Here is a 26,812-nt window from a genome sequence, read left to right on the forward strand (position 1 = left end):
GGGTGGCGGGATTAGTCTTGATCAGCACTATCCATATAAACTTTTATGTCTGGTAAATGATGTGATTTACGTACTGTCTATAAAGTTTCGTAGAAACTATAAAATAGCATGTAACCTGCATGATAGGACAGTAAGACAGCATCACATATACATCACTTAATACTTCCAATAAATGCATTCATACTTGCTTACATATTCATTGTATTGTATGGGAATTAGTGAATGTGAAGCACATACAAAAACATCAGTTGAGTTACTTATGACTAGTTATGTTATTGTTTTGGTTCATTGTGGATAGTGTTTGCTTCAGTTAGTGACTTGAAATAAGATCAACAATATGTGGTATCAGTCATATTGAAATTCACTTATGTAAGTGTCAGGCTATATGTTTATATATTATGACATGTGCAGTGTGTAGCTACTGTTAATGTGTAGCTACCACTAAAGGTCATTGATATTATTTTCCAATTGTAATTATATCTGATTATTATATAAACAATCCTTTTCCAGTATGTTTGTTCCAGTATATGACAAAAACAAACAAAACAGTTTTACCAACACATTATACCATCATCATTTCTGTTTATTTCACATCACAAAATATAACAAAGATTTTCCCATTACTCCTCACCTTACACTGTAAACGGTTAGCTTTTTCAGCTTTCACCATTTACCATCCCGGAACAATAAACCGGCAAATTATAAAGCAGCTTTATGAGTGCCTAGGCCTGCTAATCAAGTTCTTCAACAACGGCTGAAGCATGTTTGTCTTTGCTTTAGAAATGCTATTGTACCATAAATTGCAACACTGATTTACTGGGACCAATATATCCAGGACAACAGTTGAATGCATATTTGTGCAAAGCATACAATGATAGCTTTGACACACGGTACCCAATTATATTTGCAGAGACACACAACAAACTTCTTCCAAGCTCAGCTTGCAAGGTTGCTCATCAGAACGAGTTAGTTCAAACTATCACTAATCACTTTAGTATTAATCAAACCACCAACAACTTTACAATTGTTCCAGAGGTTGATGATGAATGTGAACTATTCTTAACAGCTGAGCCATATTTGCATAAAATTTACAAATGAAGTTGATGAGATGTCCACCTGGGTTTACACTACAAGATGGAGTGTGTAACTGTGACCCTATTCTCTATACTGATGACGTTCATATAGACACATGTGATATTGATCAACCAGCCATCCACCATCCTGCTAACACTTGGATTACTCATACAAACTCTAATAACACTAAATATTTAGTATCCAGTAATTGTCCAATGGATTACTGTCTACCGCACTCATCACATCTTAATTTACACAATCCTGATTTACAGTGTCAGTTTAACAGGACTAGTATGTTGTGTTCACAATGTCAACATTCACTTAGTATGGTATTTGGATCATCAAGGTGTATGAAGTGTACTAATGTACATATCCTCATCACTCTCATAGTAATAGTGGCTGAAATTGTTCTGGTAATATTACTATATCTTCTCAACCTCACAGTAACTAATGGAACTATCACTGGAATAATATTTTATGCTAATGTCATAAGCATTAATGATTCTGTGTTCCTAGTAAATGACAATGTATTTAAACCACTGAGAGTGTTTATTTCTTTTGCCAACTTGAACTTGGGTATTGAGACATGTTTCTACAATGGAATGGATACCTATGCTAAGATGTGGTTACAGTTTTTCTTTCCATTCTATCTCATAATCATTGCTACTATAATTATTATATCAAGTCGATACTCCTCTAGAATATTAACATATACCAGATCTCTTCCTGTACTTGCTACACTATTCCTGCTATCCTACACTAGTGTTCTCAGAGTTGTATTAACAGTCTTGTTCTCTTATTCTACCATAACAAAACTACCAAGTGGTGATCAACAGTTAGTGTGGTCTATTGATGCCATTGTTTGGATTAAAGTTTACCATATTGTTCATCACATGTCTTGTGTTGTTCTTACTATTAATTCCTTTCAACATCATTTTACTATTTACAAGGTACTTATCACAGTTTAGGATAATATATCAGTTCAAGCCTTTACTGAATGCATATCAGGGATCATACAAGGACAAATACTATTACTGGATAGGAGTTGATATTATTTTAAGGAGTTTATATTTTGCACTATATGCATTTCAAACAAATATCAGGTTATTGTAATCCTGATTGTTTTTAGTGCTGCTAATGACTACATGCAGCCACATAAAAATACACTTGTCAATATCCAAAAACTTTTACTGCTCATCAACCTCACTGTACTACACACGGCTTCTTGTCAGGGTAACAGTAGAATTTTCTCTGCTGTTTCAAATGTCATGATGAGTATTGCAGTTATTCAGTTTTGCTCAGTTGTTTACTATCACTTCCTCACCTACACATGTCACTGTAATGTTGTGACTGCACTACAGAGTGTGAAAAAGAAGATAGCACTAATGAAACACTAGATAATAATAACATTTCACTGCTTGGTATTCCTGAGCATACATACAATTACAATGAGTATCAGGATGAACTAGTTTGTGATGACTTTAAGTGAACATGTGTTGTAAATACTAGCAAACTTGTGGTATGCATGTTTGTAGTTTGCAATTTTCATCACTAATATATCCATACACAATAGCAATTCCAAGAAAAGCAAAAAGTCAGTTTAAGCTGAATGCAGCTGTTGCACATATACTGCACATAGATATGCCACATGCACAAGGTGATAAAGTCTTTGCTTAGGCTATATAAGTTAAGGTCACGTATATATCTAAACTAGCTAACTTGAAAACCCCCAAATTTTAATGTACAAAGTGATCTGTTTACTGCAGCTACAGTCATCTGGTTAATAAGAATGTTGTGGCCATTATATCATGGTATCATGTACCAGCAACTGGGCATGAAACCTGGGACCTTGTGTTTATTGTGGTTGCTGCTGCTGCGTAATCACTACAACTAGTGAAGCCCACAATCATTTCTTTTTGTGCATACAATTTAAACCCACAATTGATGTTTGCAAACTTCTGTATAAAAGTAATGTGGTGAATGCAGGTTTGTACCTATTAGGTAAGCATACCAGAGTGGTATATATTACTTATGCCATGGCTACAAGGGATTTTCCTGATATATATGCCCATGCGGCCTGAGGGCACGGGCATATATATATCAGGCAAATTCCTTGTGGCCATGGTATAATGAACAATGAACCACTTGCTTGCATTGATTTAGGTTAAGTTTACGCAGCAGCAGCAACCATTTTAAACCAAATAATCATGCACTTTGTGGATGAATAAAGTAACCTAAGGTGCCGAAATAAATTAACACTTAAACATATATAGGTTGGGAATGTTTGAGGCATCTTTTCATGCAGTTGAAATGTACTCTGTAGAAAAACAATCCCCACATTGCAAAAATGATTATTTAGTGATGCGTAGTAACTGAACTATGCAATGCTGACTCACTCACTTCTTTTGCTTCACAACAATGCCCCCTAACTAACATGTTAAACTCAAACCCATGGCAATATGTGAAATATAACCTTGTGGTTGCATTTTATCTGAGGTGTCAAAGTGGTATTATTACAAATTAACATGCATCTGACTGAAGTAGCTGAAGGTTGCAGCAAATTCATCAACCAAACTATCATCACATTGTTCATAGCCATTTTTCCTTCTGTACAACAAGCAGATGGAAGCAATCACACCACACTAAATGTAGAAGCCCTTCTTAATGTAGTGGTGTACCCCTAATATCCTTAATATTGTGCAGTGTTTCGTCAATGATGAAATGTTCCACATGGACAGTACTCCATGTGACATGTTTTTAAATAATAGTGGCATCACAGATTTGACCTTTGGTGACGACCATTATGGCCACTATTGCCTAGAAAATTGACTATTTCTATTCCTGTCTCTGTGTTGTTCTTTCAAACATCCTGCTATAGCAAAAATGATACAATATACCCTTTATGCATTTGCATTGACCCATAAAAGTACTTTGTTAGTGTTTTGGAAAACTATTTTTAAACTCAACTTCTTGTGGCTGAATTGATATGTTCTCAAACTTTATGTCTAGATTTAAGTCAAAATACTTCCATACAACTTCATAGAAATTTAATCATCTTTTTATCGAAAGGCTACAGTGTCTGGAGGACCATGCCCCAGACCTCCTGTTGCTATATAAACTCAATCAAGCTTCATACTTAACTAAACTTCCCCCATCTTTTAAATAAAATGTGGGACAAAAGAAAATAATGACCACTGTAACCGGATATGCTACTGCAAACAAGTTAATTCCCCTTTAGATCCCCAACAAAACTTAATAAACCCGTAGTGCTCTAAAGGCTATTGTTACAATACAAATCATACAACTTTCAGTGTCTGTTCACAACAAAGTTATAGCACAAGTGCAACTGTAAGTACATGTCTAATGTATACTCTCAGCTTCTCCCAGTTCTACTGTGGTCAGTGATGATTCAGCAGCAGCTTCAGCACTCCCACCCTTACTGTATCCTCCAATAACCATGATGGTGGTGTTGTTGATTGTGGCTATGGCTACATTGGATCTTGGACTAGTGAGGGAAGCTACCTTGGTCCATATCTGATCATGGCTATCATAAATAAAAATATTAGAAGTTATTACTCCTTTAAAACTTCCACCAGCTATTAATATAGGACAAGTAGAAGCTACACCTGCTCTGGTAAGAGGAATGCTAGGTAGTTTGCTCCACAGAGAATCCACATGACTATTTAGAGCTGAATTATCCAAGGAAACCACTGTGGTTATGTTTATGAAATGTACATTTTGGTATGTTGTTTTATCATCGTCGTAACCAACAATGTATAAATCTTCTTCACAAATAGTCAAATGCATTGCAAACATAGGACAAGGCAAATAGACACTTGCTCTTTTCCACATTAAAGGAAGTTGTTTCCAATTGAGTATTTCAATATCATCAGCAATACCATCACTTGTTTGTCCACCAGCTACTATCACATGGTCACAGTGTACAACTGCTCCTGGCTTGGATCTGGGTATAAGCAAGTTAGGGTAGAGAGAAATCCAACTGTTATTCAATTTACTGAAGGTTGAAACTTTACTAGTCTGATTAAGTGTAATGAAGTCTAGTCCACCGATGGCAGTCAATTGCCCATTGACCATCAGTAACACAAAATAATACTGTTCTGGTTCAGGCAATTCCTTCCACTGATGCATTGAGATATCATAACAGTAAACAATATTTCTGGGAATGTGACATGGACTGTTAGTATCTGTGACATAAACGTTCTCATTATCTCCAGCCACAGACGCTCCATACATTTTATGTGGTAGATCAGCACATCTTGTCCACTTGATGTGACACTGTCCACTCTCTAGTGCTGATACTAGTGGCAATGCCTATAAAATCATACACATCAATTTACTTAAATAATGCCACACTCTCAAATGTAAGAGTTTTGTGCATTGCATAGTCTATAATGCTATCATGCACTATTATGTTGTAAGACACGCATGTGTAGTGGAGATTATTATAGATGCACACCAGCATTGAAACCAGGTCACTACTGCTGACCCGGATGACCCACTGACCCGGATGTGACCCGGATTAATTAAAGCCGAGGCATGCGATAAGAGCTATGTTTCGGCTAGTCTCGAGCGAGCAAGCGTGACTACGTTTTGAGCGTTCAATTCATGTTGAGTAAATATTGCAACTTCAGCCTAGCTGTAGGTTGAAGACCAAAAAAAAAAAGGTCATCACCTACTGACAATAGCTACCCCTCACCATAGATACCCTCAATTTCATGCTACATACTGCACTTACTAATAAATGGGCGTAGCTGAGCATATGTTGGTAAAACGATAAGTGGGCGTGGCTTATGAAAGAGCTACGCGATAGCGTTTATAAGTTTCCACGTCTTCAAACAAAAAATTTCATTTCTCACATGATCCAATCCGGGTCAGACCCGGATAATTTGTAAACCGGGTCGGACCTGGATGACCCGGAGAAAATGTGACCCGGTTGACCTGACCCGGTTTCAACGCTGATGCACACTACACATTGATTGCATATTTTGTAGATGTGATTATCCATTTGAATCATGACAATACTTCACATAGCACCCTTAAGTAGTACCTGCACTACACCATTGTTATTACTAGTGGTCTCCTACTCTTAAACATCAGTCTCCATCTTATTTTGAGTGTAAGGCTTTCTGAAATGTATAACTGGACAATACAAGCACTATATCAGCAGAAACTGTAAGGCTAAGAGAAAGACTACTATTGCCATACCATGACTTATTGATGGTGTGGATACTTACAGTCCCATCCGTACGTCACCCAGGACTGGACCAACACACTAATACACACAGAAGGAATGCATGCGCATACCATCATCCCATGTGACCAGATTTAATAAAACCAATTTAAATCACACAATGTGTAACATAACCATTAAGTAGCTACACCACCAGACTATTGGTTATAAGCCTCAGCATTGTTCAAACTACACAAGGCTTGCTGTATGAGCCAGGGTGTTGTGACAGGTATGGCAATAGTAGTCTTTCTCTTAGCCTTGCAGTATCTGTTGATATAGTGCTTGTATTGTCCAGTTATAGGCATTTCAGTATATTCCCTATGCTGCACTTTGTCGTTTTCTTGTTGTGTAACTTTACTGTTTTGTTATTTTTTATGTGTCTTATCCATTTTAATTGTAAATTTCATGTGTATGTATGTTTGTACTTTGTGTGGGGAGCACGTTAGCAGCCTATATGCCTTTTGTGTATCCGTGTCTTTGGCAAAAAGGGATAATCTAATCTAACAAGCCAAAATTAATGGTGATTTCTGGCCCTGGCTTGACAGGAAGCAACAGTAAGAAGGTGGGTGGATTGGCACAGTAATAATTTCAACATAGTGCCACTTGCTGGTGGAATAAGTTACCATTTGAAGTGCCCCGCAAGCATGGAGAATTTGTTACTTTAACGAAGACTCACTATATGACTAATAATAGGTAAATGTGTGTATTATTTAATTGTGTTGCTTTTTATTTGTCATGTCTTGTATGCTTTTCAGTTTTGTACTTGTGTATTTGTATGTGTCTCAGTGTACTCTGACGTGGAAGAACAGCTATGCCGAACATCATGAGTTTAAACAAAAAATCAAATCAATCAGTTGGCTGGATGATTTACGAGTTGAGTTTGATACATTACAGCCAGTAAGGATCCAGCACACCTCTATAGCCTTCAACTGTTTTCCTGATTCATAAAAAGCACAGGTGGTGTTCATCCCACCACAAGTGTGTGCACTCTCAATACTACTACTACACTATTCAAATTTCTATTTTATTTGATGGGAAACAGATACGTACATAAAAGTTGAAACTATTGAAGTGTGATTTGGATAGACTTACACAGAATTAAACTATACTTACTTTTACTGGTTTTTCTGGTTCAACAGTGCTGGTAGATGGCAGTGATTCAGAACGCTTAAGATGTTGAATTGTTTCACAGCTTACATGATTGATGGGTAGAGAATCTACACGACATGGAATGGGTGGGCGACGTGTATGAGTTGGTGAATGACGTGGAATTGGTGGAGGATCATCACTCGTTGATGTTTCAGATAGATTATCTCTGAGTGAGGAGTGTACAGCAAGCTATAATAAGATAACAATAATATTAGAACAATAAGTTGAATTTGGCAGTGTAGAAAAGCAACAATAGGACAATTAGTACAACAATAGGCTGGTACGTACTTATCACAAAATTATAAATTCTAATAACTATGATTATAGACGTGTCTCACCTGGAGAGCAACTAACTTAATGGTACAATAGTGGCATACTATGCTAAGAACTCAGCTTCTCAGAATTAGTATATAAGTTCCTTAGTACCTTTTCCAATTCTATCTTTGCAGTCACTATGTATGAATTATTACATTAGGAGATAGTACTCCTATGTATGTAAATCATGTCTCTTACAAAGAATTGCTTTTCAAAAGGAGAGTACCACGTGATATACCCCATAGCTAATTAATCAGTGTACAAGTTAAAAGCATGTTTACTATAATAAAATGGTGGAAAACAGAAAAAAATATATAGCCTGTGAAATACATCAAATATTCAATCACCCATGATGAATTAAACTACTTATAAATTACCTTTTCTGGTCTAACGGTGCTGGTAGATGGCAGTGATTCAGAATGCTTAACATGTTGGACTGCTTCACAGCTTTCATGATTGATGGGTAGAGAATCTACATGACATGGAATGGGTGAGCGACGTCTATGAGTTGGTAAATGAGGTGGAATTGGTGGAGGATCATCACTCGTTGATGTTTCAGATAGATTATCTCTGAGTGAGGAGTGTACAGCAAGCTATAATAAGATAACAATAATATTAGAATAATAAGTTGAATTTTGGCAGTGTAGCAAAGCAACAATAGGACAATTAGTACAATAGGCTGGTACGTACTTATCACAAAATTACAAATTTGACTATAGATGTGTCTCACCTGGAGAGCAACTAACTTAATGGTACAATAGTGGGATACTATGCTAAGAACTCAGCTTCTCAGAGTTAGTATATAAGTTCCTTAGTACCTTTTCCAATTCTATCTTTGCAGTCACTATGTATGAATTATTTACATTAGGAGATAGTACTCCTATGTATGTAAATCATGTCTCTTACAAAGAATTGCTTTTCAAAAGGAGAGTACCACGTGATATACCCCATAACTAATTAATCAGTGTACAAGTTAAAAGCATGTTTACTATAATAAAATGGTGGAAAACAGAAAAATATATAGCCTGTGAAATAGATCAAATCATCAAATATTCAATCACCCATGATGAATTAAACTACTTACTTTTTCTGGTCTAACGGTGCTGGTAGATGGCAGTGATTCAGAATGCTTAACATGTTGGACTGTTTCACAGCTTTCATGATTGATGGGTAGAGAATCTACATGACATGGAATGGGTGAGCGACGTCTATGAGTTGGTGAATGAGGTGGAATTGGTGGGGGATCATCACTCGTTGATGTTTCAGATAGATTATCTCTGAGTGAGGAGTGTACAGCAAGCTATAATAAGATAACAATAATATTACAGGTACGTAAATAATCATTGCTGAAAAGTTGTATAGACATAATATATGTTGTAAACATCTATAACCATTAGGCAACCCACCAATTATGCTGTGAATATATCCTAGCTAATTTAATCCTGGATTTGACAGAATAATAATAAAGAGAATAGTTATGCTATAGTATAAATCCTTGCCTACAAAAATTCATGCCACAAAAATGACAAAAATTATATATCTCTGACAGCAGCCACATTAATAAAATTTACTATATGTAACAATACTATTACAGTTGTTCACAAGCTTACTTGACTGCCATGTTTGATTTCATAACTTTTTCACCCTGGCCTTTTTGGAGGGCCACACCCTTTTTACAGGTTGGCTGTTTTGAGATATCACTTCTTTTTGTAATTGCAAGCCACAAAACCATTCTAAGAAGGTTTCTTTTTATTTGTATAGGGATCATCAAAGGCTGCTATTAATGTGTAAATCTATTGTAAATTTGAAACTGAATAAACTGACTACCATGTAGTTATTAGGGTGACGTGTTACACAACTGAATCCTGTACAGGATGCTAAGCTGAACCATCAAGAAAATAGGACAAACTTTGAAGGAATGTATCTCAGTGATGGCTGGGTCGATTGAACTCAAATTTGGAATGGGAGGTGCCTTACCCTTCGGAAGTTCCCATGGTTAGTAACCTTTAAGGCACTATCAAGTTACGGATCAGTACTAGAAAATAGCATTTTCTTGGTTCTGTACAATACACACTTTTCTGTTGCACGCCTGCACCAGCTGTACTTGACACGCAACACACTACTGTGTGTCTTGATATAGCCTGCTTCTATGTTTTTGCAGTATACGTACTCTAATAAATTACACACATTTTGAGCACCCACAACTTTTACTTCTAGGTGACTGTTCTATTAGAGTATCTTAATCACACTTGTTTCACATATTTGGTTTTTGGTTTACATACTCTCAGTGTTTTCAAACCACAAAAGGTTTGTACTAATAGTTACTTCATGTACAGATCAATTTCAGGTTATTCAATTAAGTGAAATACCCTGTAAAATTTCTTTGGCAATTAACTCCCATTAATTCAATCTGTACAAAAATTGTGCTGTAAATATGCTCTTACTGCTCTCAAAATGTTAAGTAAATTGACAAAAGCATACAAGTTATTGCAATTTTTCTAAACTTTGCAGAAAGAAAACGAAGAAGAAGAATACATAAGAAGATTAAGAAGAAAATTGCAAAGTAAATAAGATGAACTTTGAAAGCACATATCTCAGTGATGGCTGGGCAGATTCTACTCAAATTTGACATATGAGATGCCTTACAGGAGTTTCCATAGCAAAAATAGTTAATTTCTGTTCAGACACTATTGAGCTATGGATACATGAAAACGGTGTTTTCTTGGTTCCTGTAAAATACACACTTGCATGCAATATATCTGTACTTGGCCATACAGCACACTATTGTGTGTCCTGATAGAGACAGACACTTTTATTTGTTACTGGTGCAATTTTTGTTGTGTTGTAGTTACTTTGCTGTATGTGCTGATTTGCTTAAAGTCAGTTTAAGAATTACAATTATTAGTCAGTAACCTGTCAAAAGCTTAGAATAGAAGGTGGAGAAAATGGACTGTGCATTAGGTTTGAGCCAAATTATGCTTTGAAAATAGCCTATTGTGTTTTTGAACAGTGCTAAAACCCAGCTTATTATGCTCAAAATTATGCTCTTAAAATCAAGATTATGCTCTAGAGCTGGCTGGCTGCTGTATTAGAGTAAAGTGACTGCTCTATTAGAGTATCTTGATCTTATTTCCACGAATTGTGAATAATCAGCCAAGAAAACAATAATAATAATAATAATAATAATGATGTGAAATGCAGTACTAAGGTGTAGTGTGTTCATGTTTTGCTGTATTTTGGCACGCACATTGCACATTTAATTAAAATCGTCCTATTATGCTGGCATAATGCTTGCTTAAAATTATGCCAGAATAACTCAGGGGAGGATCCAGGCACAAACTGAAACAGGCTAAGTTGTAAGTGGTTTGGAGGAGGGGAGGAGTTGAGCATACAGATTCCCTTGTTAGATCCTGTTTCTGGTCCATGCTGCATAAGCTATTAGACAGCCCATTATTAGTAGAATTGCACATGCACAATTCTATTTAATGCACATCATGTAAGCAGGTGGTTACTGTTAGAAGCCACTGATGTAGATTTATTTAATGTTTGTACAAAATTTGTAAACTGTACCAATGTGGCACAACGTTGAAACCGGGTTACTACTGCTGACCCGGATGACCCACTGACCCGGATAGCAATCCAGGTCAGACCTGGATTTGACCTGGATTGATCTGGATGTGACCCGGATTAATTACAAGCCGAGACGTGTTTCGGCTAGTCTCGGGCGAGCGAACGAGTCTACATTTTGAGCGTTCGGTTCGTGTTGAGTAAATATTGCAACTTCAGCCTAGCTGTAGGTTGAAGACCGAAGACCAAAAAAAAAAAAAAAGGGTCTTCACCTACTGACAATAGCTACCCCTCACCATAGATACCCTCAGTTTCATGCTACATACTGCACTTACTAACAAATAGGCGTGGCTGAGCATATGTTGGTAATGCGATAAGTGGGCGTGGCTCACGAAAGAGCTACACGATAGCGTTTATAAATTCCACGTCGTCAAACGAACAATTTCGTTTCTCACGTGATCCAATCCGGGTCAGACCCGGATAAATTGTAAACCGGGTCAGACCCGGATGACCCGGAGAAAATGTGACCCGGATGACCCGACCCGGTTTCAACGCTGATGTGGCATTTTATACCTACATGAGCAAGAATATGATAGTATAGAATCTTGGAGTCTTTGTGGTTTGAGTGCTAAATATAGTGTCTTCCATGTTTACAATAAATAATGACATAATGCCCAAACCTTCCCACCCTCATCCAATTTTGCATTCAGCCAGGACCAGAAACAGTTAGTTGCTGTATTTTGAAGCAACAAATAACCTCTTAGTAGTGTCTCACTGTTTTGACCTTTGTAAAGTCAAAAAACTGTTTAAAGGTTGTGAATGCTTAAACACCAGCCACATGATAATTAATTTTAGAAGTACTTAGTGCATCAAGTGACAGTTTGACAGCTGCTTTGACATTGGTTTCAAGTGAGTTTGAATAATATGTTATAGTTAAACCAAGAGTATATAATATTTATATGGGGAGAGTACTCTCAGTATGGCCTGTACAAACACCCCTGAGTAAAGTTCACCAAAGTTCACCTCTCATCAAACCATCACCTTCACTGGAAATAGAGAATTGTTGATTTATGATGATGAGGGTAAAGCCAAAAGGCTGAGCTGTTACTTTACCCAGGGTGTTTGGTGAATGTATTCAAGTTAGACACTCTTCCTCATATAAATATTATGTACTCTTGGTTAAACCTCACCAGGAGTAGGAAATCATATCTTTGTTAACCAGAGGCGAAGCTGAGGTGTTGATAACTAGATATCCTACAAGTGCAGGTGGGGGTTTAGCTAGCTTCTATCCCACACTTTAAAGTAGTCAAGTTCATAAACAATGTGTTAATAAGCATGTCAGTTGTGTATGGCTTAGTTTTGTAATGATATGGCTTCAAGTTTTGCTGAACATGTAGTTTTACAGTGTGTATGGCTTCAAATTTTGCTGAACTTGTAGATGGTATGGTGTGTATGGCTTCAATTTGCTTTGATTGCACTTCTTTTAACTTAATGTGTAATTTCCATATATGTACTGAGATTTAACTACCATATACTCTCAGTTTTTTACTTTGATGTATGGCTTCAGTGGGATAGAAATGGTAGTAATATGCATATTTATCATGAGTTCTATATTGATTTTGGCCTGACAAGATTTAGTACTGCAATCAAAAGAAATAGCTATGGCTCCTTCACCCATAGCTACTGTCCTCCACAAAGGGAGGGGCATTTGCCCCAAATGCCCCGTCATTGTAATTGGCGCAAGCCCACTGTGCAGCAGTAAATCTGAGATGCATAAAAGTAGCTAAATGACTTCTCCTTTAATCATGAATCAATCAAATAATAATTTTCAAGATGATGAATAACACAACTATTTGCATACTTACTTTACACCGGCGTTGAAGCCGGGTCACTACTGTTGACCCAGATAGCAATCCGGGTCCGACCTGGATTTGACCCGGATTAATTTAAAGTGAGGCATGCTATGTTTTGAGTGCCGACTAGCACATTAAGCAAGAGGGTGTCCACACTTAACGATGGGCATGATTCCATGTAAGTTTGCAAAAGCAAGACATGGCTTTGTGCATACCTAACACACCATAATTTTAAAAAGTATGACACATTCCCGATATAAAGTAGGCATGGTTCACGAAAGAAACTAGCCTTGACCTATCCCGTACAATAACAATCGATTAGTGGGCGTGGCTCCACATAAGTTAGCAGGCAGCTATGAGCATGGTTTCATGCATACCTGTAGACTTTAATATCACCGATAAATGGGTGTGGCTGCACATATGGTAGGTAGTCATCCGAAAAGTGGGCATGGCTCATGAAGCTGAGTTGTATCAAGACTTGACTATGATGCATTTATACACTTCTGTACCATCCAACTAAACAATTTGCTTTACACGTGATCCAATCCTGGTCAGACTCAGATAATTTTTAAAAGCAAGTCTGACCCGGATGACCTGGACAAAATGTGACCTGGTTGACCTGGATGACCAGACCCAGTTTCAACGATGCTTTACACCTGTTCTATAAACTAAAAAATGCTCTGTGTATACAGTTACCCTATAATCTATGATTACAGTTGTAGTATGTGGTAATGAAACATCACTGTCTTCACTGTTGAATCTTAGTTGAGTTTTTTAAAGTGTTCTTAACAGTCTTAACATCAACAACACAATATCATTAATTTTTAGAGGCACTTGAAACTTGGGTGATGCCAGAGAAGCCGTTTTGGGTGATATTTTGCTGCCAAGACAGTATAATGTATACAGGGAAGGGTCTATGGCAAGATTATGATGTCAAGTTCTGCATAATATATAGCCTTTTTATCTGGTAGAATACAGAATATACGTAGCTATATGTATGTATACCCACCTGTGATTTTGGTCTCTTAATGGAAATAGCTGGTGAAGATTTCAAGAGATGTAACGAGAGTGGGGGCTTTACACATCTTAGTGAATATGGTGGAATTGGTGGCGGATCATCATCATCATCATCATCAAACCTCAACAAAGGTCCCCTTCTACTCATTTGAGGACTCCGGTAAATATTCTGCAAAACAGTACCAATTTTTACAACCGCATTGAAATGCTAGCAATTGCAAGTTGACATAACAATTTGTCTAAAGAAGGCATGTCCCAAACTTTCTGTCTTTTTAAGCATATCAAGAAGTTTGCAGACATTTGCTATACCTTTGTTCATGGCAAAAATGCCAGTTGGAACAGGAATGTCCAATACATTTCGATTGAAAAACCATTAAAAATTAAATTAATTATCGTGTACCGCCTACCTCAAGTCTGTTTAGTAACTTTCTGAATTTGATATGTGTAGAGCAACTCTCTGCAAGTACAATGATGCCAAAAGAATTCACAGAAAGTTTGGCTCGTCAAAATGGCCTAAACTGACCAGGTGTAGCAAATTTCCCCATACATTTTGTATTGGGCATTATGGGGGCATACAATAAAAGGTATAATAACCCACAACACGTGATAGATACCTCAGCTTTTGGACCAGGTTTGGAAAGAGTAGTGAATAGTGATTAAAATGAGCTATAGTAGAAGGCAATCAGAGGAAATTTAAGCTCATCATTTTAAGGTTGAAAATTACCTACTTTTTAAACCAGGCGCACACCCACAGCCGGCCGAAGGCCGGCTGTGGGCGTGCACCTGGTTTACTGAAATTATTTTCGTAAAAGTGTGTGTGTGTACCTATCTATCTACCTATCTACCTATGTTTGTCCGTACGCACCCACGTGAGCAAAATCGTTTAATAACGGTAAAAGAAGCTTTTACGTAAGAAGTAAAAGTGAAATGAAGTCTGTATTAAACTTTTGCACAGGTGAACTTTGCTCTGAGGTGGTTTCTTTTCGGCGGACTGAAATACGGGTGTGGTGACTTCCTCAGACTACCTTCCCCTTGAGGTTTTCAGGCATTTAGCAACTGAAAAACAATGGTGCAGGCCTCGTACACTGCCAGGAATAGTCTATCGCTTCGAGTTGAAAGGGGGCGTATCCCTTACGTACGCGAACGAAAATGAAGAGCAGCTTTGAGGCTTTGTCGAGAGAATTTGTGGGAAAAAACACGTTAGTCACACTATAAAACAGTTTAGAAGATAGTTTTGTGCGTAATATGTTGGTAAAAGCGGTTTATTTAACAAACGCTTCCTTAGCAGTGCATAGCAACGTAATTGAACGAATTACGAATATTTCATGAATTACGAAATACGAGAAATAGCTAATTATATTATTGCACAACCCAAACTACCCTATTGTAAAGTAGTAATACATAGTTGGTTAATTCATAGTAGTATATACTGTCTATAGTTATTCCAGATGAGTTAGCTAGCTGCATGGCGCCTGGTTTTTAGAAGTAGCACATCAACTTGTTCTATGGCAAATTGAATAGCGGATATTTGGAAAGGGATGCTCTAAGCTATTTCGATGCCTTGACAGCAATTAACCTTCACTACATTATTGTTACAAAAGCACTGTGAATTAGTTCTGCAGGTTAGTTTGTGAAAATTACAGTGTTCTGTAATAATATCCATGCCATGTAGCAAACTTCTTCATATGTCTAAAGAAGGCATATCCCAGACTTTCTGCCTCTGGCAGCAAAAGCAATAAACTCATACCATACTATAGTCTAGATATGTTATTGTATATATGATTAAAGTTAAGTTCAAACATCAAATTATACATGTCATGTTCTGGTATGAGTTAGTCACGTACCTCATATCCTGGACGTGGTGGAAGCGGAGGTGATTGAATACTGGAAAGATCAGGCATGCTACTGCTGGGCTTCAGTTTTATGTCTGAAAATTTGGTATGCAATAACTTTGTGGAACCATCAGCAATAACCTATAGAAAAATTGTTTCTTTTTCTTATATGGCTAAATTGCTAATATGTGCAACACAATACCACTATTAGACAGGCAGGTTACCTTAAGTGAGTCAGATAAGTTTGTTGTATTTGGACGCATCTTTGGATCATCATCCAGACAGCAGCTCACTAGCAACTTCAATTCATCAGTCTGCTTTCCCACCATCTTATCTAAATACTTCCTACGGCGTTCTACTTCAGTGAAAGCTTTGAGACGTCGTGTCTTAGGATCATATTTTACTGCTGCTGTTGGAGTAGGCCATTCTTCATTGATCAGAAATAACATTACACCACCAAATGAGAATATATCTAGTGAAGTGTCATACTCGGGATTGTCAGTGAGTGACTCGAGTGGCATGAAGTCTGCAGTCCCTGGAGCTGTTGTTAGTTTACTTTTTGTCTGCTTGCTGTCAGCTTGGATCACTTTAGCCACACCCAAGTCTCCGATTTTAGCCACCAGTTTGTCAGTCAACATCACATTATTGGGAGATAAATCACGGTGCATTATTGGTGGATCACGTGAGTGTAGGTAAGTGAGACCACGTGATACGTCCAGCAGAATGGAAAGTTTCACTTTAATGTGAACTTTAGGCTGGTCCGAGCGCTTGTCACTGACAAAGGACGTCAAGCTGCGATCCATCAACTCCATAATCATGACGGGAAGATACGAATCTCTACGGAGATAGCATATTCCAATAAACTGCACGATGTTTTCGTGATGCAAGGTGCTGCATTGGTAGCATTCACGTAAGAAAGTCTTCTTTATTGCCTGCTTTTGTTCTTCCCCGACTCCTTCCACCAGTATTGAATGAATCTCTTTTGCAGCATAAACAATTTCGCGATACTTTACGGTGAAAACCTTTGCATATGCACCACGCCCTAATTCTCTGCCATCAGAATCAACTGCTGCGAGAGTTACTTGCTTTAGCGTTTGTTCTAAGTCACTCATTATAGTTTTCAACTTCGTGCTCCCACAAATAAGCGCCCCCCCACGCAACAATTAGGCGGGCGCCGTCAGGTGGTTGATCATTTTTCACCTAGCTACGAACTCGTTACAAGAAATTTGAGACTGCTTTATTAGAGAGTTTTGATGATATTTAAAAATATTTCTCCTGTTGTCTTAAGAGTAATTCAGCAGGAAACCATATACTTGTAATTCCCTTACAGGTGGTCAGCTAGCAGCTTATTTAACTAATGAAAGCCATACAAGTTCCAAATATATTCATAAGAGGCCTTGCGAAGGCACATTGAATTTCTTCACAAGGCATTTTGTTAATGTGATTCATTATTGCAATGAATAATTTTACCTATATGTCAGCTTACATTACACTATAAGAGGACTGTAATAGCAGAGATCAAAGACACTTAGCTATGCTCTGATGCAGGCTGAAATAGTTTTAAAACTCTCTAATAGAGCATTCAATAATGACCTCCATTTCTTGCAATGTTTTTCCTTCGAATCCAGTAATTATGTAAATAATTAGCTATAGTAAACGAAAATTTTCCTCCGAATAGTCGCTCATCTACAAAAGTTTTCTACTGGCCTCAAAACTTTTCATATACAGTGAAACCTGTTTATTCCGGTCATCATAGGGACAAAATTTTCTGACCTCATTATAAGGAGGTGGCTGCATTAAACAGGTCACTTTGTACACAGTTGACACATGTGGGGATTTTTATAATGGCCAGTTTAGACATGTGACCTCTTTATGCAGTGACCTGATTAGACAGGTTTCACTGTACTAACAGTATAGGCAGCCATTATTCTCTTTAAAAAGCAAATAAAAATTTCTCTCATGTTCAAAACGGTAACATCTCATCATCGATACGACTATTAGCAACTATTCAGTGATGAAGAAGATAATTTGTTTATGGATGTATAGGCATAAGCCTTTATCCTTAAAATACAAATACAGACTCTTCTGCAAAAAGATATTGATGAAATAGCCGAGTGATGTGGCAAATGAATTTTAACGTCAATAAGTGTGTTTTGCTGAGATTTACAAGGCGTTAGTTCACGGCTAATAGTAAACAACCAGATCAATGAGACATATATACAATATCTAGAGGGGTACTTCTTGATAAAAAGTCTACACGCACACACAAAAAAAATTTGGACTATAGTGTAGCTATGGGCCATAGCACATTGATAAAAAGTACTGAAACAAGCTGGAGTATTGCATGATAGTAAAGCAATAAGTTATAGTTATATCCCGGTACGAGGGTGATATCATTGTTATTACACGAGTCCGAGGCGGAGCCGAGGACGAGTGTAATAACAATGATATCATCCGAGTATACGGGATATAACTGTTTTATATCCCAGTGCGCGGGAGTGCGCAGAAGTTTACGGATAGTAAATTAAGTTCCGGTTTGAGTTCCCGTCACTGTGCTCAAGATTTCGTCCGAATTGTGTGGAGATTCTACTTCGTAGCCACAAGAGAGACCTTACATACTGCCTACAAAACTGTAGCGAAGGGCGGTGTTATGAAGCAGCGGTTCCAGGTACGATTCTATGGTAGGCCATTTGTTTCAAAATGATTATTTGATAGCTATGTTCAATGAATTATTTGGTATGTGCAATGAATTATTTGGTATGTGCAATGAATTATTTGGTATGTGCAATGAAGTATTTGGTATGTTCAATGAATTATTTGGTATGTTCAATGAATTATTTGGTATATTCAATGAATTATTTGATATGTTCAATGAAGTATTTGGTATGTTCAATGAATTATTTGGTATGTTCAATGAATTATTTGGTATATTCAATGAAGTATTTGGCATATTCAATAAATCATTTGGTATACTTAATTATTTTAGTGTTTGGACTATATTTTTGCGAATTATATATTTTGCGTTGGTAAATAATTTGTGTTAAGCATCGTTATCATAATCGGGTTGTTGTTAGTATTTCTACAGGGCTCATCAGAGGGCGTGGTAATTATTTATAAGTGCCTAGCTCTCACTAATTTAAGACACGCGTTAGGGCTGCTCCGCCATTTGGCATAGAGGATGAAAGATGCGGCCATGCAAACTAGGCCGGACGCGGCGGCAGGGAGTGTTGTGCTGTGAATTGTTCTAATCTATGTGCGAAAGGAAGTGGATTGAGTTTTTATACTTTCCAAAAGATCCGGATCGAAGAAATAATATGGATTGCAGTGCTAGCCTGACTCCATGTCAGCAGAAAGAATCTAGCCTGAGCTACCCAGTGAAGCATACAGTCATATAGTAGGGTTTCCACTCAAAATAGGAAGGTGCTTCATTTTGTTGTTTTTTGGAGATTTTCACACAGATTTACCTTTAAGATAAAGCAAAAAAAGTGCTAATTTGTTATTGGAATGTTTGCAGCAGTCACTATCAGCACAATTCTAACATATGTAAATGTCCAAAAAGTGGTTACGTGACCAAAAATCCCTTCATATAGAATTTCCACTGCAAAATAAGATGATACCTCAGTTTTTTCATTATTTCTGATGATTTTCATGCAGGCTGACCTAAAGACAAAATAAACAAGTGCTAGTATATTATTAAACTGTCTATTACTTTCAATATCAATGCAGTTTTAACTGTAAATACCCAAAAAAGTGGTCACGTGGCGAAAAATCCCATTACAGCCATAAATCGGATGGCTGCAGGTTCGAGGCTACCTAGGTCCAGTCATGGATTTTTTCTCCTTTCTCCAACTTTTCAAACACACCTTAAGTAGCTAAAGTCTTTGAGCAGGCTGTAGGACCAGGTGTCCTACAGACCTTCAGCACTTGTGCTGTAAAGCATTAATAAAATAAATAAATAGAAGATGTGCTATAGCACTACAAGATGTAGGATTCTTCATTATAAGGCAAGAAAATACACTAATTGTGAGTCATTTGTGACTTCAGTCACCCCAAAATACAGTGATTTTCTAGTAAGCTGCCCAATTTAACTATTATGATATTTTTGGTTACATGACTACTTTTTGTATACTTTTGTGTGCTAAACTTATGTTGATACCCAATGCTACAAATAATCTAATAATAAATTAGCACTTGTTTGCTTTATCATAAAGGTCAGTCTGTGTGAAAATCACCAGAAACAACAAAAGGAAGCACCTTCCTATTTTGAGTTGGAAACCCTACATATAGCCGGTAAACATGCAGTCAATAATGGAGAAAAAGAGTGGCTACGTGACAACCAGTTTACATCGAAGTACGTCCTCTCTATCTTCAAACGTGTTGACAGTCCGATGAGACAAAAATGGAAGCTCGCCGGTTAGTCGCGGATTTTCAAAGAAGAACAGCTTCCCGGGATACTGGAACAGACCGAGAACTCTCTGATAACTGAATCAGTAGTAGCAAAAGGTAAAAGCAAAGGAATGCAGAGTCTAGCAGGAGCGAGAAAACTGGAAGAAGAAGGAACAGCCGCCAGCAAAGATTAGAGGAGGAGAGGAAGAGACAATGTGAAGAAGATGAGAGGGAGAGATTGTCACAGTTAATAGAAGAAGAAACTGAGAAGGTGAACGAGCTAGAGTAAGAAAAATGTTATTTATTTATTTACATGTATTTATTGATTAGCAAACACCCGACAGGGTTTTTACGCTAATGTACACGGTACGTACACATAGCTAAGTGCCTAGTTTAAGTTACAATAACATAAGTGCCTATAGTTTAAGTTACAATAATGATTAGTACTAAGTTACAATAAGTGCTAAGTTACAATAGGTGTTAGGTCAAAATTAGGGCTAAATTACAGTAAGTGGTAAGTTACAATAAGTGCTAGAATTACAATGAGTACTAAATTACAATAAATACAATAAGTGCTAAGTTACAATTATAAAGTAGGAATAGTTGATTGTTTAAATGTTTCAAGATCAATGGTAGATAGATTTGGGATACATAGATTGTTCCAATGGGGAATAGTTCTGGGTAGGAATGAATAGAGACACGTGTTTATTGAAGATTGTATATGATTAAATTTCTGATCGTGATGGGTTCTGGTAGCAGTTTGATTTAATGATGGCAGACAGCGATTTGGGACCAGTAATAAATGATTAACTATCTTGTACAATAGGATGAGGTGTGTTGAGGTTGGATGAACTGAACAGATTACAACGAGCTTAAGAAATATTTAAATTAGACTATGATGAACTACACAAGAAATAATGAAGAACTACTCCAGAAGTATAAGACCGTGGAAGAGCTTGAACTGAGAACAAGAGAAGCCAAACTGAACATAAAGGTCAATTGGTTACAATCAACTGACAGATAGAGTTTAGAAGACAACAGTAAGCAGGTGAAGTTTTATACCGGACTGCCGTCTTTTGCAGTTTTGCTAGCTATATACCTGAATGCCATTTTTCTGGCTGTGCCATGTTTGATCAGCTCTTAATTACTTTGATGAAGTAATGCTTAAATATTCCACATCAAGATTTGGCATGACAAGAGCTCAAACTTATAAGAAGCATAACACATGCATATACTGTTAATAGGCATGCATCACTCAAAAGGCTGCAAACTGTGCTCTACTTTCAACACTGTTGCCTGGAGATGTCATTTTAGCGGATTGTGGCTTCACAATTGATCAGGCTGCACTGTGCAAAGTCAAGATACATCCTTTTACTAGGTAAATTGACACTGCTTGCCAGCTGTCTCAAGTTAGGATGTTGAAAGAGTCATTGGGCTGGTGAGGCAAATGTTTTTGATATTGCGATCAACTCTTTCTATTAATATGTATACAGGTGATGAAGGAGAGCATATCTCCTATTGATAAAATAGGTGCACTATGTAATTGTTGTGATTGGTAGTACCATTTTAACTATTTTTTATATAATGTACACTGTTAATATTTATGTTTAGTATGTGAAATAATGTGCATTGTTGATATTTATATGTTATTGAAATGTACATGTATTAGTGATATTTTGTCTTCTTTGATTTCCATGAGCTCCTTAGCTTGTGGCAGTCTGGACAATAATATTTTCCTTTTGGCCAACTTTTCCAGTTATTTGTAAGTACGAAAATGAAACAATTTTATCACACAGTCCCTGCTATCACAGCAAATCATGTCATCATAATCTTCCCCTTTACCGTAATAACAGTATACCCTTGCTGGTCAGTAAAAGAACTTGAAGAAACATGGACATCATTGTTCCTAAAGCTAGCAGTGGCATCCACCTCACCAACCAACCTGAGAGCCAGTAGAATCTACTTCGCTTATACAACAATTGAGCTTGTACCATCTGCATCACTAATAGCTGTACTGCCTGACGACTGTAGTGGCATTATTGGTTCCTTTCTAAACCACTTTCCCACTAATTGAGGCAATATGGCTAATTTAATAAATGGCTCGACATCAAGTATAGCAGAGTCAATAAAATCAGAATCCAGCTCTAAAATTATTTCATCTTCCCTCCAAGCTACACAATCACAGTATTGCATGTACATGGCATGGTTTCATTTGCAGTTGAACTTGATAATAGTACATGCATGTAATCTTCTTAAAGTGCTACTGTCATGTTCCAAGGAAAAGGAGGAATTATCAAGAATGGCCTCAGAGAATGCCTTATTTTTGCAAGAGAAACGACACTTGATTTCTAAAACATGACACAATAGACTGAGGCACTTAAATGGAAATTCTGGATCCAAAATGAGACCACATTGGATCACCATACTAGGGCGTAGCCAGGAGTTTTTGAAGGGAAGTTCCAACACCAGCATTGTGTTACTAGAAGCTGGGGGCACAGCCCCCAGCCGCTGAGAGACTTTCAATATTTTAATAAATCAAAACTCAGCAAATTGCTATATATATTATGCAAAAAGTACACTAATTATGATGCATTGAGTGCCCCTGGGATGAAGATAGTACTAGATAAAGTCACCTAGTGGAAACAGACAGCATAACACATAGAGACACATATAGTAATCTATAAGTGATGGTTATATCTCACTGTGCCATGAATCCACTGATACAAATGGAATGACTTACAATCAAAACAATATAACTATACAAACATGCATAGCATGAATTCATTTTGCATAACACAAGTGATAAATTACTGGAGCTCTATATCTTTAAGCACTGCACACCAAAGCTATAGCAGTATAAGGCCATGCTAAGTTTTGCATTTAATATTGGAATGTCTTCATATGGACATGGATATATTTACAGGCATGTTCTATTAGAGTATACCTGACTGCTCTATTAGAGTATATACCTGACTGCTCTATTAGAGTATATCGATCTTGAAGGCTGCCATGCTGCATGCAGGACTGTACACCCATGCACCTAGCTGAACAAGAGTGGAGGGTCTTTCACTCTTCTGCTATGTTTATATGCACAGCTAATGCATTTACCTTAAAGCTTGGTCACTCTGTGCCTCCTTCTATCATGAAATAGTGCATTCACGTGATCTATAATCAAATAATTAAAATTTGGTGCGGCTGCCTAAAAATTGATGCGGGTGGTGACGGGAAACAAGGAATTTAATAATGATGGTCTTAACTGAAACCCCATACCTTCACGGTAAAGAAAGGCTTTGAGAATGTTTTACAAGTGCTGTATTAATACAAGAAAATTAAAAAATTTTTCTGGATCTACTGACAGTGCAAACACTATCACTGACTCACCCATCTATAGTAACGATTGTGGGATTAGTTTTCTTCATTTTGGACAGGCATGTTCTTAACCTGATACCAAGCAAGGGCACCTCAGTTCATTGTTGTTTTCGTGTTACAGGACAAGAAAAGTCTTATCACCACTATACAGAGTACGTACTTCAGTTAGATTTTGCTGATTTTGGTAGGCAATATTTAGCGGAATTTCAATCATCTGACTATTTTCGTGCCATAACTACAATGTCTACTAATAAGTCTGCATCTCCAAGAAAGCAGAAAGGCACTAGGGAGGGGAAGGGGCCTGCTGATTTTACTCCACCCAGCTGCGGTAAGAAGCAAAAGGACAGAAGTGAAGAAGACATATCTGAGGACATATGCCAAGTATGTGACACACTAATTGTAGAGTACTCATCAACCACTGAAGGAGAAGAGGCTGCGTTCTGTGAGGGACACTGCAATGCCTGGATTCATAGAAAGTGTAGTGGATTAACTTCTGAACTTTTTGATATTGTAAGCAAGTCAAACGAACCTTTACGATGCTGTTACTGCATGCTGACACATCAAAGAAGTGAGATCAACACACTGAAACACCTTGTAGAATCTTTAACTATAAAAATTTCCAGCCTAGAATCTAAAACAGTTGAGACCAGCACAATAGTTAACCCGCAACCTCCTCCTAATCAGACACCCAAAAAAACACAGTTTCAGTCAACTTCAAATCCAATTCAATCTTCTGACTCCACCTGCCAACACAAGTACATAGCCCCTACTTTTAAGAAGCCAGCTACCCCAGATGACAAGATGCAAAATGATTGTAAATTTAACATAGTCGTCTATGGTATAGATGAATGCAGCAAAGGGACTCCAAAGAACGAATGACTCAATCATGATCTAAACAAAGTCACATCCATCATCACTAAAGGAGAAAACAGTATTAGTCCTTTATCCATTCGTGACCTTGTAAGACTTGGAAAATTCCATGAGCAATTGAAGCAACCTCATCCACTACTTGTCAAACTCAACCGATCCATTGATGTATCCAGCAAGATCTCTGCCAATAAACATTAGAATAAAACCAGACATGTCTCAAGCTGACAGGCTTGTTGAGTCTTTTCTTCTAAAAGAAAGATAGTCATTAATTCAAAACAGTTGATCACAAGGTCATCAAAATTCGAAGCAACAAAATTTTTGTGCAAAAGAAACTTCATGGCCAAGTTATAAATTCAACTTCTGTCCTATCTCAGTCTCATCAGCTCATTCCAATGGACTCTTCCAGTAGCTAACTGACTATCCCACAAGATTCCTGAATTTTTGTAGCTAACTAATCAGTTTAATTATAGTGTATGTATGTACGTAAGTCTTGTTAGGCTGCTGGTACAAGTTACCAGCAGACCCTTGGCAGTTCTTTACGATAAAGTTTAAATAAATAAATAAAATCCGTTTACAACTTGATTGAAATCCTCTAGAATTTTTATAAGATTTTAGTTGCTCGTGTATATAAAGACTGGGTGTCAGTTTGAGTTAGTTTATACATCTCCATACATCGCATCTGGACATTCATGCCCATGTACTCAATAGCTAGCATTTCAGTATTAGGATCTTCCTCACAACAAATCAGCTTCAATTTATCGAGGTATCGAGTAACTAAACTTCTTGATCCCGGTCGCAAGCGTATCAGTTGGTGGTATGGAAGTGACTACCCCTTGTTGCTGCTGTAAACTGATACAGTACCCCCTACAAATGGCAATGTCGCGTCTTACATTTGTGAGAGCTAGGCATTTAGAAATGATTACCATGCCCCCTGCATAAGCTCTATCCGATACTAACAACAACCCGATTATGATAATGCTACCCAACACAAATTACCAATGCAAAATATATAATTCGCAAAAATATAGTTCACAAAATAAAACACTAAAATCATTGAATATACCAAATGATTTATTGAATATACCAAATAATTCATTGCACATACCAAATAATTCATTGCACATACCAAATAAGTCATTGCACATACCAAATAATTCATTGCACATACCAAATAATTCATTGCACTTACCAAATAATTCATTGAACATATCAAATAATCATTTTGAAACAAATGGCCTGCCATACGATTCTCCTTCGTCAGAAATTGGTATAGTGGTGTCGCGTGGTGTGCAAGAGAAAAATAAAGACCAACAAGTGGCTACCATAGTCCCAGATAGAACGATGAAGCTAGAGGAAGTTAGTTCTTCACCATAGTGACCGTTGGGAGTGATTGCTGGAGCGAAAATCGTCACGTTGTGACGTACTATTCTTGACATTTGTTAAACTATCGTATTGGTAACTTGTAGTGTTATTGTGTAAAGGATTAACAGTTTTCTTGTAAGATTTAGGTAGTTTTAAGTGCTGTATTGGTGTGTTTTGTATCAATATTTCCTTATTTGGCTCTTTGTTCCATCGGTAAACAATGCCATTCGCGGTTATTATGATGTCACGAAAGAGACTGAGTGGCTCCGCAACAGGGTGATAAGTTGGTGATAACTAATATATCGTACAGTAGCAGCGCCGCTCTGTCTAGCTGTGTGATAGTTATAACCCAGCGCGGCGCTTTGATACTCCCACGCACTGGGGTTTAAGGAGTGTTATATCCCTACTGTGCATTTCCATTATGGTATCTTGGGATATAACACAACACTTCTTATTGTTTTACTGTGATTTAATATTGTGCACTACTCCAGCTTGTTTCAGTACTTTTTATCGATGTGCTATGGTTCCAATGGCGGATCCAGGATGGGGCATTTGGGGCAAATTCCCCCCCCCCCCCCCTTCAAGAAATTGCATACAAGATCGAGATACTCTAATAGAGCAGTCAATTACTCTAATAAAGCAGTCACAATGTTCATGAGGCAGTGTAGCTAACCTATGAAGCTATAAATAGGATTTTATTTTACATAACAGATGTGATATAGTTGGTAAGGATAACTAGCTATTATTGTCGTGACCTTTTTTTTTTT

At 37.3% G+C, this 26,812-nt stretch overlaps 1 protein-coding gene and 1 long non-coding RNA gene across 4 annotated transcripts; one reads left to right on the forward strand and one right to left on the reverse strand.

Moving 5' to 3' along the window:
* Positions 1-4,353: 4,353 nt before the first annotated feature.
* On the reverse strand, positions 4,354-17,203 carry LOC136245741 (probable serine/threonine-protein kinase roco5). 2 transcript variants are annotated; one of them, XM_066037222.1, is made up of 7 exons: positions 16,283-17,203; positions 16,071-16,199; positions 14,219-14,395; positions 8,874-9,089; positions 8,167-8,382; positions 7,439-7,663; positions 4,354-5,406 (listed from the first exon to the last, which is right to left on the reverse strand). In XM_066037222.1, exons 1-7 carry the CDS (start codon positions 17,168-17,170, stop codon positions 4,435-4,437), a joined length of 2,823 nt encoding a protein of 940 aa, XP_065893294.1. In that variant the 5' UTR covers positions 17,171-17,203; the 3' UTR covers positions 4,354-4,434. The 2 variants fall into 2 exon arrangements, with proteins under 2 accessions (XP_065893294.1, XP_065893295.1); XM_066037223.1 differs by lacking the exon at positions 8,874-9,089.
* Positions 17,204-18,420: 1,217 nt separating this feature from the next.
* Positions 18,421-22,282, forward strand: LOC136245589 (uncharacterized). 2 transcript variants are annotated; one of them, XR_010695968.1, is made up of 4 exons: positions 18,421-18,726; positions 20,270-20,715; positions 21,271-21,882; positions 21,938-22,282. It is a non-coding gene; the product is annotated as an uncharacterized lncRNA (long non-coding RNA). The 2 variants fall into 2 exon arrangements; XR_010695967.1 differs by having other exon boundaries at positions 21,271-22,282.
* The last annotated feature ends 4,530 nt before the right edge of the window (positions 22,283-26,812 follow it).

Source organism: Dysidea avara, chromosome 15, assembly GCF_963678975.1.
Source record: "Dysidea avara chromosome 15, odDysAvar1.4, whole genome shotgun sequence".
In the NCBI taxonomy this organism is placed as follows: Eukaryota; Metazoa; Porifera; class Demospongiae; order Dictyoceratida; family Dysideidae; genus Dysidea; species Dysidea avara.